Source organism: Pleurodeles waltl, chromosome 9, assembly GCF_031143425.1.
Source record: "Pleurodeles waltl isolate 20211129_DDA chromosome 9, aPleWal1.hap1.20221129, whole genome shotgun sequence".
Taxonomy (NCBI): domain Eukaryota; kingdom Metazoa; phylum Chordata; class Amphibia; order Caudata; family Salamandridae; genus Pleurodeles; species Pleurodeles waltl.
In genome coordinates this window covers 749,599,336-749,615,145 of record NC_090448.1, presented here as the reverse complement: position 1 = coordinate 749,615,145, position 15,810 = coordinate 749,599,336, and the positions used below count along the sequence as shown (strand labels likewise).

General features: G+C 42.1%; 1 protein-coding gene across 1 annotated transcript in view; it reads right to left on the bottom strand.

Moving 5' to 3' along the window:
* Positions 1-10,173, bottom strand: part of ZNRD2 (zinc ribbon domain containing 2) — a 65,143-nt gene extending 54,970 nt beyond the window's left edge. Inside the window, exon 1 of the mRNA XM_069207885.1 lies at positions 10,114-10,173. Within this exon, the coding sequence (XP_069063986.1) occupies positions 10,114-10,129 (16 nt within the window). The 5' untranslated portion in view covers positions 10,130-10,173. The remainder of the gene's footprint in view (positions 1-10,113) is intronic.
* Positions 10,174-15,810: the final 5,637 nt, after the last annotated feature.

Genomic DNA, 15,810 nt, shown 5'->3' with positions numbered 1-15,810 from the left:
CGGAAAACTCCCAGACTACCCCTATTATTGGGCAATGCCTTACACAATACTGGTGACCTGCATGTAAACGCACCAGCTACAGATCCCCCCCCCAAAAAAAATCTGAACTAATATCCTTTTATGCAGCATCTCAACCCAGCGTAGCACCTTCACAACTGATACCTTAGTGCCCTGGACAGACACTGGAGTCTCCACCTTGGGAGACTTGTTTGAGAACGGGACTTTAATTTCTCAGACATTTTATACAGCTCCATAATTTACATGGCTCATCATTCCTAATGCATGCCAAATATTACACTACATACTATGGCTTTGGGCACCAACAGGGGTCGAACCAGCCACTTATAAACTGGTACAGGGAATACATGAAATGGGCACGGGACGACAACAGGAGGCACCGCTAGACAGTGCCTTGAGCTTTTTATCAGTGAGACGGACTGCTAATGCCTAAATTAATACCTCGAGGACAACTATTAGGCATTCTAGCATGGATAAAATGTGGCTTCAAACATCAAGTAATTGCACTTCTTACAGCGCCCCCCCAATCGATTAACATGCAATAACTGTCGATGAGCAATACGAGCAGCTCGTGTTAAAAAGCCATTGTGGTGTAGATCGGGAAGAAGGGAGTGGTGAAGCAGCCCTGGGCTGCGGCGAACAATTTGTCAGTATTTTCCTGTTTCTAATTTATAAAAACAACGAAAACATAGTTTTTCGTCTGTTTTTACATGCAAAAATCTGTTTAAAAGGAAAGCCTGGGGCCTTAATTGAGATTATTACAAAGAGAAGAGGGAACATTTAAAAATATATATATATATATATGCACTAACTTGTTCTACAAAACAATAGGGACAAGGCCTGAACAGAGTTTTGGATCCTTGAGGAAGGGCATACCCTACCCACCCACAAACGATGTGGAAGGAAGAGGTTATAATAAAATTCCCCTGCATTATACTACTGAAAGAGAAGCAGTAAAATGGAAAATAAACCTCCTTGTCCCTCAGAGCGAAGAAAGAAAGTGCCATCTTTTGCCTTTTGGCATGTCTGATGGAGGACGGATTTTTTTTTTTTTTTTTAACTCTATAGGCCCCCCTGGCTTTGGGAGTCAGATATGGAATAAACACATACAACCGCCCCTTCACCGTTCTTCCTGTAAAGTGGGTCAAGTAACTCCAACGCTGCCCCCTCTATTTGAAAATGTTGTGGAGAGGGTAAACAACAATTCCTCAATCGCTGCTCCATCAGTTATTGAAGGGGAAAAAAAAGGTTACTTCCCACCCAACTTTTAAGCAAGGCAAGAAAAAAGGTGCCAAATATTGAGCCCACGTTTAAGCAAGATGGGGGCCACAAAATTACTCCCACGCACAATTGGTGAATGCTGAGGAGAAGGGTGCAAAGTGGGGTCGTAACTATTGCCTCGTCGCACCTGGTCAAAGTGAAGAGTGGATCAAGTCATAAGAATTCCCACAGGCTTTGGACAAGTCAAGCAGTTTTTTTTCAGCATAGATTGTACTAACTCTTCCTAAACGACAGTATGACAAAGCTGGGAAGGTTTATTTTTAATGTATGGCTCTCTATGCTCTATCATTTATATCCGTTTCTAAATCTGATGACTCACTGCTATGACATAGCAACAGTTGATAACACTCGTCACCCACTGGTGCAATGCCATAAAGGCCGTTCGGGCCAGCCAGGCTGTCTGGGCTCTCTAAGAGCTGGTCGGCGCAGCTTATGTGCTTTGACTCAAACCAAAAAGTACAGCAGCTGCAGGAGGGGGAAGGAAAGGTGGTGGGGGCCGGTTAAAGGTGACAGGTAAGATATGCACATTTGGGACAGGGAGAAGCTGTGATGAGTATGTCTCCCCATTACTTCTTTGCCTCAGCCTAGCAGTTATATACAGGAGCAGATGATTTTGGGGACCAAACAAAGTTATACATGGGGAACTGAGTTGTGGGATGTTTTTCACCTCATGATTCCGAGTGACATCATAGACAATTCGAGCTTCAAGCTCCTTGTCTATTTGATGTCCCTCAGAACCCCTTTGTGAAAAACATCGCCTTACCTCACAGTTCCAATCATTAAGTCTATATATATTTAAATCCAAACCAGTCAAGCAGTGGGGTGGTAAAGGCCTTGTTTTGATATCACCCCAGCATGTGTATCAGGCCAGGTAAAGATTGACATAAATTAGGCCCAACGCCTGCCATTAAAGCATCATGGGCTCACCCGCTGTGATGCTTTGTTTTTTTTCTTGTTCTGCTAAAGATCACAAACATGTTTATTTTTATATATATTATTAGGTGTTCGCTATTGATAATCCAAATTTTACAATGATCGGGAAACAATTACAGACTATAGACAGTTTGAACATGGGCAGTGGTTAGTAATTTTTGCTTATCTCTCAAAACCAGCTAGTTGAAAACTAAGAAAAGGCACAAAAAAAAAAAAGCCAATTCTGCAATTAAAATATGGTAGATGTTTACTCAGCACTATCAGCGTTCTAAACATAGCAACTTTCATATTGGAAAACCCATGGTCTTTATTAATGTTACTTGTTTTGGGACATTCCTCTAACTTTTGAAATGTTTTGGCTATCTGCATCCAATCTGGCACCCTCAAAGATTACCTACTGAATACTGCTTCCCAAGATTGCTGGCCGCCGCCATGCACTAGAGAGTCAGCACTCTCTGCAATCATATTCTGCTACCTCCTCACACCATGTGTCAAAGATTGCCGACAGCGAAAGGATGTTGCTCAATAGAAGTTTATTTTAAAGTGCTCTTGTGCTACTGCCAGATGCGTTTCTGCTGCCCTGCAGCTTTACTCACAAACAGAGGCGCCATATTGTGTACATCATTTTAAAGTGCACACTATGTCATCAGGGACAGAGAAGACAGACCACATTACCCATTACTGTAAAGCTAATACATGCTATTTTATTCTCAATAAGTTATGAACTCTAAATCATACAAATATGTTTATCAAGCAAAGTTAGTTTTGAACAATTACAAATATTAAAAAAATAATAAAACAAAATTGAAACATTATATTACACATCCCAACGGTGTGTTGTTGCATTATTTACCTAATGTGCAACTACACTAAAACTGTCTTTATAATTATTTTTAAATTATCTTAAAAACTGTATACACCTTACAATTTAGCCTAAGTGGGCACAGCTTTTCATATTAATGATGCAAGAACTCAGTTCTATTGCAAACTATTATATGCTAAACCGCAATGCGGCGCACTGTTGCGCGGTAACTTGCCACTCCAAATTTCAATTTCACATAAGACCACACTGATTAATATTATCATTGTGCAAACAAGGTGAGCATTAATCTATCACATATCTCTATAATGAAGCCACAGTGGGCAAACTTAATATTGGGAATGCATTGATTGCTGAACTATCACTTACTTTCCATCTAATTCTCCCGATTACAAAGTCCCTCTTAAAGTGATCAGTACAAACCACAGTGCTGTTGTGCTAAAATTAAATACAAAGTTAGAGGCAGCACTAAAAATATTTGAGGACTGCGCATCTGGTAGACAAGGCACCCAAGAAAATATGAGCACATCACTTTGCAGTAATGACAATTAGGAAATTAAGGAAAGTGGAGAAATTACAGGAATTCCAGATAAACTTTCCAAATGGTGGGAGATTAAGTCTCTGAAATGTTACTTGGAAGTAGGGTGTGTCCCAAACAGACTAAGGATTCTAATTGCTCGAACTTACGAGAAACTGGATCCAGAGCTGTTGCATGAATGGGCAGAAAATAATAGTGAAACATAAAGTGAATGTTAGGGATTTTGTTAAAATATGCTGATAAAGATTGACAAAAAATATTGGAGGAAATAGATATCTTGTTGGCTGATTTTTGATAAAACAAAGATCAAGCAACAGTGGACAAATTTATGACAGAAATGAAGGACAGACTAAATAAATTGAAATAATCTGGTAAACTGAGGAAAGTTAAAAAATCAAACACGATAAAATGGACTATGACCAAGAAGAATTTGCAAAGAAGTTTGTTAACTTACATAGACATAGGTTGACTAGAATAAATAGACAATGCCAGGAGACTGTACAAGTGGAACCATATAGTAATTTGAGCATCACGATTGCTACGGATGTTGAAAGAGGAGCAGAAGGAGAGCAAATGATAGAAATTGTACCTGTAGTGGATGAGCTGCTTTTTTAAAATCCTGGACAGGAGTTTCAATTTACACCCAAGAGATTGACCACAAAAAAAAATTAAATGCTGCAGAGGTCGAGAAAGAAGAGGACAAGGTTTTATGGAAAGGGAAAAAGGCCAAAATCAGGCAATGGAAATCATTCAAATTGAAAGATCAACAATGAGTGATAACATTATTGTTAATCTAACTAATACTGCTAGGGCAAGAAGAAAACAACATCTTAACCATGGGACTATCTTACTGCCCGGAACAAATTATGAACTACAGACAAACAAGCACAGAACTTTTTAAGTCTACGAAACCTAAAATGTTTTTCATGATGCAACCAGAATCTAAAGAAAAAAGCAGCAAGATTAGAGAGTGCCAATATCAACTAAGAGTAGCAGATGTGCAACTGATTAAAGAAATTTAGGAGTTAGAGAATGAAGGCATTGGAATTTATAACATCTTGAATGAGGATAATATAATATCAAAATAAGGGCTGATGTATACAACAGCATGACAACTAACTTCAGATTAAAGTCTACATTCATTCCAGCAATGCCAAAAGACTCTTTGGATAATTTTAGTGAACTGGTCATACAAGATCTGAAAAATGTGTACATCAGTACAGGGAGGGATGTTAAGGTAAACAATAACCAACAGAAGAAATATCATGAACTAATGGTCCAATGGGAACTCAAACAGACTGTGTGAATAGAGACTCCGACAACGGCAGCAATTTAGTTTTCTGGCCAATGAATAAATATAAGAGTGAAGCATATGAAACAACTGACTAATGTTTGTGTCATGTTAGCATTCCTTGTACCAGACTAAAGGAGATAAAGCTGCAAAACAACAAATAATTATTAGACTGGCAAGATCAAAGTATTTTAAGCCACGAAGAATACCAATTTCTTCATACTGACCAACCTAGAACACCTGTCTTATCTCATTCCAAAAATTCAAAAGGACTAAATTAATCCTCCAGTTTGCCCAATAATCTCAGCTTTTCAGAGTATAATTGAAAAAATGTCAAAATATGGTGCCCATTTTTCTAAGGATTTTGTAACTAATTTACCCTAATATCTAAAAGACAAGTTTTTTTGTTTAAAGATTGTTGATATCCCTTGGGAAGATGACTACACTCTAATAACTAGAGTTGTAGCAACATTGTGTATTGGTATCCAGCATGAGGATGGATTGAGAGCAGTAGTATTTGTTCTTGGAACTAGACCACTGAGTTTATGGAGGCACATTAGAATGCTTCTTGCTAGGATCAGGAGATGCCTTGACAACAACTATTTCCTATTCAACAATGAACTGTTTCATCAGAGCAGAAGCACCGCAATAGACACCCTGCTTCGCCCCCAGCTATGCTAATTTGGATATGGGTTCAGTGGGAGGAGCAGGTGCTCCAAAGAGATCTCCAATTAGAGTGATCACAATCTGTAGTTTTTTTGGTGTAGATTCATCATGGACATACTTGTGATATGGTGAGGTACCACCGAGAGTAAAAGGTTGTTTCTGGAGAAGATAAATAAAAGCATCCTGAATCTACATTTTACAAATACAGTTAGTGAGATAGAGGTCATTTTTTGGACCTAAATGTATATATACAAAATATAGAAGACTAGAGTCTAAATTATTCAGAAAAACAGCAGCCAGAAATACTCTGTTACAAGCTACCAGTTTCCATCCATCAAATCTAGTGAGAAGTATCTCATATGGAGAGAGTTTAAGGGTCAGGAGAAACTTCAACGAAAAGCAGGTGGAAGAGAAGGCTTTAGCAGCGATGATTCAGATTTCAGGAAAGTGGATATACTCAGAGCAATACTGAAGAGGCGTAAAGGAAAGTAAGGGTAAAAATCAAGGTAGCAATTGGTGTTTCACAGAAAGAACACAAACCCCCAGAGATCCACTCAATTCAGACTAATTACTACTTTCAGACTAACTACTACTAATTACTACTACAAGAAGGCGCTATCCATAGGATAGTCCAAAAGTAATTGCACCTAATGAAAAATGTTCCAGTAATTGGTCAGAAAGCCCCTAGAAGGCAAGACATAACATTTGAGTACAAAGCAGTCCTGAGTGAAGGCAACAACAACAACATAAAAATAGCTGACTGGGGAATATTCAGGGACTCAAAAAGTGAATTAAGTGCAAAGCCTGTCAGTTTGGGATTAATAAAAATAAATATGAATTACACCTACTAAAAAAGAACACAGAAGATAAAAGATTATTTTCACTGTAAAACTGACCATGTTACGACTGTCATCCCATCTCTAGGAGGCGCTGTAAAGGGACTGTCGGTAACCTGGGAATCACCTTGAACACTTATCTAGAGTCCCTTGTTGACTCCCGTTTGGCTTTTCGCTATGGTATGCTTTTGTAGAATTACACTTGCTTCCTGGGACTGCAAATCCCATAATGCACAGCCTGGTGGTCAGGAAAGCCTGGATTCAGTTATACATTGTTTTCTATGGGAGAAGTTCAGTTGCTGCTTTTCACTGGATTCTCTCCTCTAGGACTTGCGAGTGTCTGAAACTACACACACCTGAGACCTCTCCTGTACAGCCCAGTCATGTGATTCCACCTGGGGTTTTCTGCAGCCTGGAATTGCTTTTAAGCAGCCATTTCCTCAAGATCCTCGTCGTGCATTGGAGCTCGATTCCTTTGTGTTACAGACCCCTTTTCGGATGGTGTTCCAGTTTTGCTCCTGTTCTGTTTAAGCTTGAACCTGTTACCTGTCTCTATGCCCTGTTCCTGATTGTTTCCAGACAGAGCTTGTTCCCTGTTTCTGTCCTGTTCCTTCCTTGTTTCAGTCTGATCTTGCTCTCTGTTTCCCAGTCCTGTTTACTGCTTATTCCTACTCCCTGTATTCCAGCCCTGTCAGTGCTTGTTCCAGCCAGAGCCTGCCCTCTGTTTCCCCATTCCTGTTTCTCCTTGCTCCAGTCAGGGCTTGTGCTCTGTTTTCCAGGCCTATTCCTGCCTTTGCTTCAGCCTGAGCCTGTTGCCAGTTCCTGCCCCTTCCTCCTAGTTTGTTCCTTCTGTTTCCGTTTCCTCTTAGGTATTTGTGTCTGGTAAGTGTTCTATCAGTCTTCACCAGTGTATAAGTGTTTTCCTTTGCTCTGGGATTGGCTCCTGGGTTTCAGGAGGCAATTCCAGCCCCCATCCTTTGTCTAATGTTATACGTTGTAGTTAGTGCCTAACAGTGACAGTGTGCTATTGCGGTTTTTCCAGGAATTGCCTCTGTGTTTCCAGCTGGACCCACAAGAGCATGTCTGATGTATGTAAGTACTATCCTTGTTCGTGCTCTAAGGGTCCAGAGACAGAATCACTTCTACTGCCTCCTTTCTATGGGGCTTGTGGGGTGGCAATCTGTAAGAGCAAACTGCACAGAGGCATTGACATTCCCTGTTGCTGTGAGAGGTTCTGCGCCCTACCCTGCATACAACCCCAGTGTGTTTGTCCATTAGTAATCCGTTTCCTGTTTGTTCACACTAAGGTTGCTCTGCCTTTACTTTCCTGTGCCTGTCTATAGCTGTCCTTCCTGTGCATGCCTTTAGCTGCTATTCTGCCCCAGTACACTATCTCCTTGGGATATTCTGCGACCTCAAAGGGTGTCCCAACCAGAGTCCTGATCAGACCCATTCGAAACGTGACAGACCATGCATTATACCTTTTACTTTGCCCAAGTAGACTTATGCATGTAGGAGGTATATTTCATGAACATAAAATAATCCTACTGCATGTCAGGACAGTCATTAACAGAGACAGAATTTCTTTTTAAAATCTTAAAATACTTTTGAAGACAATCTTAGTGTAGCTGCACACTAGGCAGATAATGCAAAAACATAACTGGGATGTATAATATAATGTTTCAATTTTGTTTTATTACATTATTAATATCGGTAATTCTGCAATATTGTCTTTGCTTGCTTAACATGTTAATTTGTATGATTTAGAGCTCATAGCTTATTGATCACACAGTAGAATGTTTTTCATTTTAACAATTAATGTGGTCTGTCTTCTCTGCTCCAGATAACGTAGTAAGTGTGCACTTAAAAATTATGTAAACAATATGGCACCTCTGTTTTGTGAGCAAGGCTGCAGGGCAGACGAAACATCAGGACGTAGCACAAGAGCATGCTAAATTACATTTCTATTGAGCAATATCCTTCCAGTCTCAGCAATCCTTCTCACATTGTGTGAGAACGTAGCAGAATATATCACTTGCGACTCCAGTTTTAACTAAATCTCAGTTTCCAATGAATAAGCCTTTTTTGGTTTGTTTATATTTTTGTGCAGTTTCTACAAAACTTTCAAATCAAATAGTGCAAGGGGCTAATTACACCAAACTTTACATGAAACTAAAAAAAACTTACACGGAGCACTGCTTTTGGTTAAGTGTAAATTCATTCAGTAGTTTTTGAGATTTTGTCCTACTAAAAAGGTGTGGGGCGGACTCAAAGGGTTACTCTATTAAGCCTATATCTTGACATTATATCCTACGATTATTCATAGACCTTGACCCTTTAATCTCCTAAAAGTAATAGACTGTGAAAATAAACAAATCCCATTGGATTTATGCTCCATTTACCTAGTGTGTGATCTGCATTAGTCCACTGTCTTACCATACCTTCCTGGGCTACTCCAACATACTTACTACGAGTTTACATCTCCGCAGCCATGGGCTAATTTAGTCTAATTTCTAACTCAAAATTAAAACTAAATCCGGGTCCTAGTGGTAAAGTAGAACCCTACTCTAAATTGTAACACCAACCTCCCCAATATAACAGGCGCATTCAACGTACGCCCAGGACACCTGGAGCAATCCTATACTTTTAGGATAGCCACTGGTTTAGGAAATGAGTTCAATTAAGATTCAATGTATGTAAAATGTATATTTCATGAAATCCACAAAGTTTGGCAAGGATCCAGTCTCACTGGACCTATGTTGGAACCCTTTACCAAAATATTTTGGGCACACCTTCAACCTCTTGAATTATTTTAACTAATCTCAAAATACATATACTTCCATGGGTTTATTCTTGTTAATATTTGTCTCTGTCTTGATGTCGCTATATAGCTATTTGTTAGTGAATACTTTTCTATGTAGTGTTCTTTCCTTGAAGGCATTCCGCATTGTGCCCCATTTAGATTTCCCCCATCTTTACATAATCTCAGCATATCAGATGAATAGTCCCTCAAACCGGGATTCAGTGTTGAGAAAAAAAATGCAGATTTAGACTCGAGGAGTTTTGCAGTGCTGAAAGTCTGATCGTCATACTGCTGTCTGTGGCACAGTAGCCTTTGTATCCTGCACTGCCCTATTTGAAACCCACAAGTAAACAATCACATCGTGTCGTCCTCTGCACGGACCTGGTATAGGCAAGGAGATATCAATGCACTGCCTCACTCATAATACAAAAGCTCATCTAAATGACGCATAAGCCACACTATGCACTCTTACAGCTCCATCGTTACTGCCCATCCAGCTCTCATTAGACTGCTCAATGTAGAATAGTGTTTGCGAGCCCTTATCCATAACCCTCATGTCACTGTCCTTGCCCTACCACTCACGCAAAGTTGCCAGGAAACTGTCTCTGCAAAGTCCCGAGTTAGACTCTCTTCGAAATACTCTAAAGCCCTCTGCGTAAGATCCTCCTCTATGTATTTATTTATATATACTCATATCTCTCGCTATGTCCGCGTAGCTACCATGGTGTTCTTCGAACCTCGAATTAATAACCATTACTTGTTAAAGGCCCCATTCATCCTGTCAGCCCTCGTAAATATCTTGAAAGGATCTACAGAGTTAGCTTCTTATCCCCATGAACCGCCCCACCCTTCATTTGTCCGTGCTATTTGGATAGTCTAGACATTCCAATCGATCACTGGGCGCGTCCCGCCTCCTGTAACCCGTACCTCCATCCAGCGCCATGCTTGAACCGATAAGACCGGGAAAGACTACTACTGCCAACTTTCCTGAACCGGAAGAGGAATTACGTATCACTGTTCTAATAACGAACTAGAGTGCTAATGCCCGTGATAGAATGTGCCGGTAGCGGGCGCCATGTAGATGGAGTGAAAACCACTGCCATTTCCAGCAGTTGCAAGCGAACATAATTACTGTTTCAACTGATATCGGATGCCGAAGTAAGAGAGCTCCCTGCCACCCCAAATATGAATCAAACCTTGTGTAATGTAAATGATTCTCATGCAAGGTGTTGTGAACGCGGAATTTTTACTAATAAATACTCATGTATTCTGAATGTTGAATCTGCCTAGAAAATTAATAAAAATAGAAAATAATGCACGACTATGAAAATGTGCCTACTTGAGTAGCCGTCAGTAATCACGAAGTGTTCTTATTATTCGCTTATTAATATGAAATGATGTGCTCATGTTTAGATTAATGTAGTAGATTGTTATATTAATGATTATTTATTATGTATGTGCTTTACTAAATTGTAGGCCTTAACCCATACAGTGCCTGGGACAAGCTGGCCTCGCCCTCCGCTACTTTCCCGTAAAAGCCACTAGACACCAGGGATTTATTTTTTAATGAAATTGGCATTAGGGGAGCGACCCCTTAGGCAAGGGTCGCTGTCCAAGGGGCACATTTTTTACTAGGCCTTTTCTGCCACCCCTGGGGGCAGATCGGCTTACATTGCTTAGGCCGATCAGCCCCCGGGGGGCAGAAGCCACTGGACACCAGTTTTTTTATTTTATTTGTTTACATTGATAAGGGGAGCAACTCCTTAGACAAGGGTCGCTCCCATGTGGGGCAAATTGTTTTTAGGCCATTTCTGCCCCACTTAGGGGCAGAGCGGCCTATTTTTATTAGGCCAATCTTCCCCCAAGGGAGGGCAGAAACCACTAGACACCAGGGATTTTGTTTAGGTCAGTTTCACGCAAGGGGAGCGACCCTTAGGCAAGGATCGCTCCCCTGGGGGGGGGATTTATTTTAGGCTAGATCAGCCTATTTTAATTAGGCCGATCTTCCCCCATTGAGGGCAGAGACCACTAGGCACCAGGGACTTTTTTTTTTTTTTTTACAGATGGGGAGTGACCCCTTAGGCGAGGTTCGTTCACCTGGGGGCAAATATATTTCAGGTCATTTCTGCCCACGTTGGGGGGGCAGATAGGCCTATTTTTGTAAGGCTCATATGCCCCCAGGGGGGCAGAAACCCCACCAGACACCAGGGAAGATTTTATTTTTCAAAAAAAGAGGGTGGGGGTATGGCCATACCTCCACCCCCAAAAAATGGGGACAAAGTTGTTCTGCCCACCGGTGGGCAGATGGGGCAATTAGCCCCGATCCACTCCCCGGGGGCAGAGGGGGGGGGGGCAGAAAGCCTGCTAGATGCCAGGGAATAAAAAAAAAAAAATAGTGGCCAGATGGCTACCAACCAGTAGGGGCATGGTAATGCCCCCACCCCAACTGAAGGGGATAACAGTCTTTCAGCTCTCCCCTGCACACTAAAACATGTTATCCCACGGCAAGCAAGAGGACATTTGTTTATTTTGGGTTTTGGTTTTACATTTGGGCCATGAGAGCTTGGCTAACTGTCAAAATCGTCCCACTTGGAATAGTGAGGGCTGCACTTTTTGGACTTTAGGACGCTGACATGTAGAAAAATCCACAAGACCTAGACACATCTGGGTGAGTCCAGGGTGGTGTGCTTCACATGCACCCTGCACAATGTTCTTACCCACAATGCCCTGCAAACCTCCAATTTTGCTGGAAACCACATTTTTATGATGGAACCTTCCGGAATCTGCAGGAATCCACAACATTTCTACAACCCAGCATTGTAGCATCTATACCGATAAAAATTCTGCTCCACTTGTCAGCCTAAACATTTTTTTTCAAACTGCCCTTTTAGATCCGATTTGGTTCCCCCACAATTTTGAAATGTTTTTGGCTCTTCCCTCTTGCAGGCACTTGGCCCACCTACACAAGTGAGGTATCATTTTTATCGGGAGACAGAGGGGAACATTGGGTGGTAGGAACTTTGTCCCTGTGCGGTGATCCCACACACAAATGTGGGAAAATGTGATTTTGCTAAATTTGAGCTTTGCTGAGGATTCTGGGGGATCCACGCAAGTCACACCTCTTGTGACTCCCCCAAGTGTCTAGTTTTCAGAAATGTTTGGATTTGGTAGGTTTCCCTATATGGCTGCTGAGCCCGGGACCAAAAACGCATGTGCTCCCTGCAAAAACAGGTAGTTTTGTATTTGATCATTTTGATGTGTCCAGATAGTGTTTTGGGGCATTTCTTTTCACGAGCACTAGGCCTACCCACACACGTGAGGTACCATTTTTATTGGGCCACTTGGGGGAACGCTGGGTGGAAGGAAATTTGTGGCTCCTCTCAGGTTCCATAACTTTCTATCACAGAAATATGAGGAAAAAGTGTTTATTTGGCCAAATTTTGAGGTTTGCAAAGGATTCTCGGTAACAGAACCTTGTGAGAGCCCTACAAGTCACCCCATCTTGGATTCCCCTAGGTGTCTAGTTTAAAAAAAAATGTATAGGTTTAGTCGGTTCCCCTAGGTGCCAGCTTAGTTAGAGGCCAAAATCCACAGCTAGGTATTCTGCAAAAAACAACTCTGTTTTCTTTGGGAAAATGTGATGTGTTCATGTTGTGTTTTGGGGCATTTCCTGTCGCAGGCACTAGGCCTACCCGCACAAGTGAGGTACCATTTGTATCGGGAGGCTTAGGGGAACACTGGGTGAAAGGAAATTTGTGGCTGCTCTCAGGTTCCAGAACTTTCTGTCACCGAAAGGTAAAAGTGTTTTTTGTGGCCACATTTTGAGGTTTGCACAGGATTCTGGGTAACAGAACCTTGTAAGACCCCCACAAGTCACTCCATCTTGGATTCTCCTAGGTGTCTAGTTTCCAAAAATGCACAGGTTTGGTAGCTTTTCCTAGTTGCCGGCTGAGCTAGCGATCAAAATCCACACCTAGTCCCGTCAGTTTTCAATGTAAAAATGTGATGTGTCCATGTTACGTTTCATGTCGCGGGCATTAGGCCTACCCATGCAAATGAGGTACCATTTGTATCGAGAGACTTGGGGGAACACAGAATAGCAAAACAAGTGTCACTGCCTGTAATGGAGGCCGATAGGCGTTACCGTGGTTTTTGATTTCTGTGGTATAAATATAATACAGGCTTTGTTATACAGGTATTTCTTCTCCTTTTGTTTTTCTCTCTCTCTTTCCCCTCGAATGACCTTCACCCTCTTGATTTTGGTCTCTCTTCTTTTCCAGGTGGGGACTCAGAAGGCGCATAGGAGGAAAGAAGAACATATAAAGGTGGTTTTAGGAGGTAGGTATTAGTGGTGTTACTCTCTCTCTCTCCCCTTTCTGTCTTGTCTGCCCCTTTTCTTCCTGCTTTCTGACCTTTCTCTTCTCATTCTGTGGTTTTATGTTCTTGGCTGCTTAAAGTCTCGTTTGTCCTTTCTCTTCTCTCTGCTTGTCTGTCTTTCTTTCTCTCTTTCTTTGGTGCAAGAATGTCTTGATATCCTCTGCCTTTTCTCTCTTATTTTACTGGCCTGGTCTCTCCTTTCTTTTTCTTTTGTGTGTGTGACCTGTCTTTTCCTTTTGGTTCTTTTTTTCCTTTTTATAAATCTGTTCTGTGTCTCTAGTCCCTCTAGTGCCCAATTATTCGTGACAAGTGGAAGGAAAAACCCAAAGGAAAACAAAAATATGAGGGAAACTAAATTGTGGCTGTGCACAGGTTATACACTATACGTTTTTCCTCCCTTCTCCCCTTGATGAAGGTACAACCCACTCTCCCCGTTATCCCCAGTCCCCGTTTTGGGTTCGGACCATACCTGACGGGGCCACGCTCTTTGCAGAGCGTGGCCTGTCCACTCACTCCGTCTCTCCTCCTGCCGCTCTCTCTCCGGCTCCTCTCCAGGGTTGCTCAGCTTCTCCGCACCGCATCCTCATTCTGCTGGCGTCCTCTCCTCCGTTCCATGTGCATCTTCAGCCTCGGGGGGAAAACTGCTCTCCTTCCCGTTCCGTCACTCCGGTTTTAAAAACCCCTCCTTCATCCGCAATCGACCCACGTTGATTGGCAGTCACCCTTTCCACGTCTTCCGGGTCAGGTTTGCCATACACGGAGGCGCCCCAGGGGTACGTCCTGTCCATGTCTCCAGTTCCCGGACTACTACATCCACTCCCCCTAGACAATGGCTGATGGAGCCAGTGATCAGCAGGATATCTAGAGAGATAATCCCCATTGGAAAGACGGGAGCCCGGTGAATGCTGCACCTGGATTGAAAAAGATTGTAGGGATAAAAACCACCGGAGAACTCATGCGTTAGTGGCTTTGTGCTGTGCCAGCCAGGTCAGGGAAGCATGATCCGTGAGCAAAGTAAAGGAACGGCCTGCTAAGTAATATCGCAGGAATTCAATAGCCCATTTAATCGCGAGACATTGTTTTTCAATGGTGGGATAATGTCTTTTGTGGGGTAAGAGTTTTCTGCTAAGGAACACAACAGGATGATAGAGTCCCTCCTCCTCCCTTTGAGACAAAACTGCTTCTATCCCCTGTTCTGAAGCGTCGGTTTGCACCTGAAGGGATTTTTGAAAATCAGGGCAACGTAACACTGGTTCGGTTGTCAGAAGGTGTTTCAACTGTACAAACCGCTATTTCTCGACATCAGTGAGGTGGGTGATCTGATTAGGTCTGCTCTTTTCTAGTAGTGCTGTAAGGGGGGCTGTGATCTCTGAAAAATGAGGGATGAATACCCTACCATCCCTAAGAAAGCTCTAAAATCTTTTTCTGTTGTGGGAAAGGGATCTGGGTGATAGCGTATACCTTTTGTATCTGAGGCTTCAACATTCCATGTCCTATCACATATCCTAGGTAGTTAATGGTGTCCTGTCCTAGCTTGCATTTTTCTGGATTTGCTGTAAGTCCTGCCTGTCTAAGTGATTGTAAAATCTTTGATGTATGGTCTTCCCAGTTCTCACTATAGATGACAATGTCATCTAAGTACGCAGCCGCAAACTCCTGAAAAGGTTGCAACACCATATCAATCAATCATTGGAAGGTAGCAGGCACACCATGTAGACCAAATGGAAGAACAGTAAACTGGTATAAACCCGATGGTGTGGAAAATGCCGTTTTTTTCTTTGTCCTCCTCCTCAAGAGGAATCTGCCAATAACCCTTAGTTAAGTCTAACGTGGTCATATATTTTGCCTTCCCCAATCGTTCGAGTAAGTCATCAATTCTAGGCATGGGATACGTATCAAAGTGTGAGAGTGCATTTACTTGTCTGAAATCTATACAAAAACCAAATAGAACCGTCTGGTTTTGGGACCAAGACTATGTGGGAGCACCAAGGACTAGAGGAGGGTTCAATAACCTCTGTCTGTAACATTTCCCTCACTTCCTTCTCCACCATCTGTTTTCTTGCCTCTGGTATCCGATAGGGTCTTTGTCGTGACACTCGGTTACCTATGGTAAGAATGTCATGTGTTATTAAATGGGTTCTTCACAGGGACTTTGAAACTACATCGGGGTTAGAACGAACTGTACTGTGCAACTGGGAGTACTGAGCCGGGGAGAGTGAAGTACCTAATTGGGGTATAAGCCCCTCT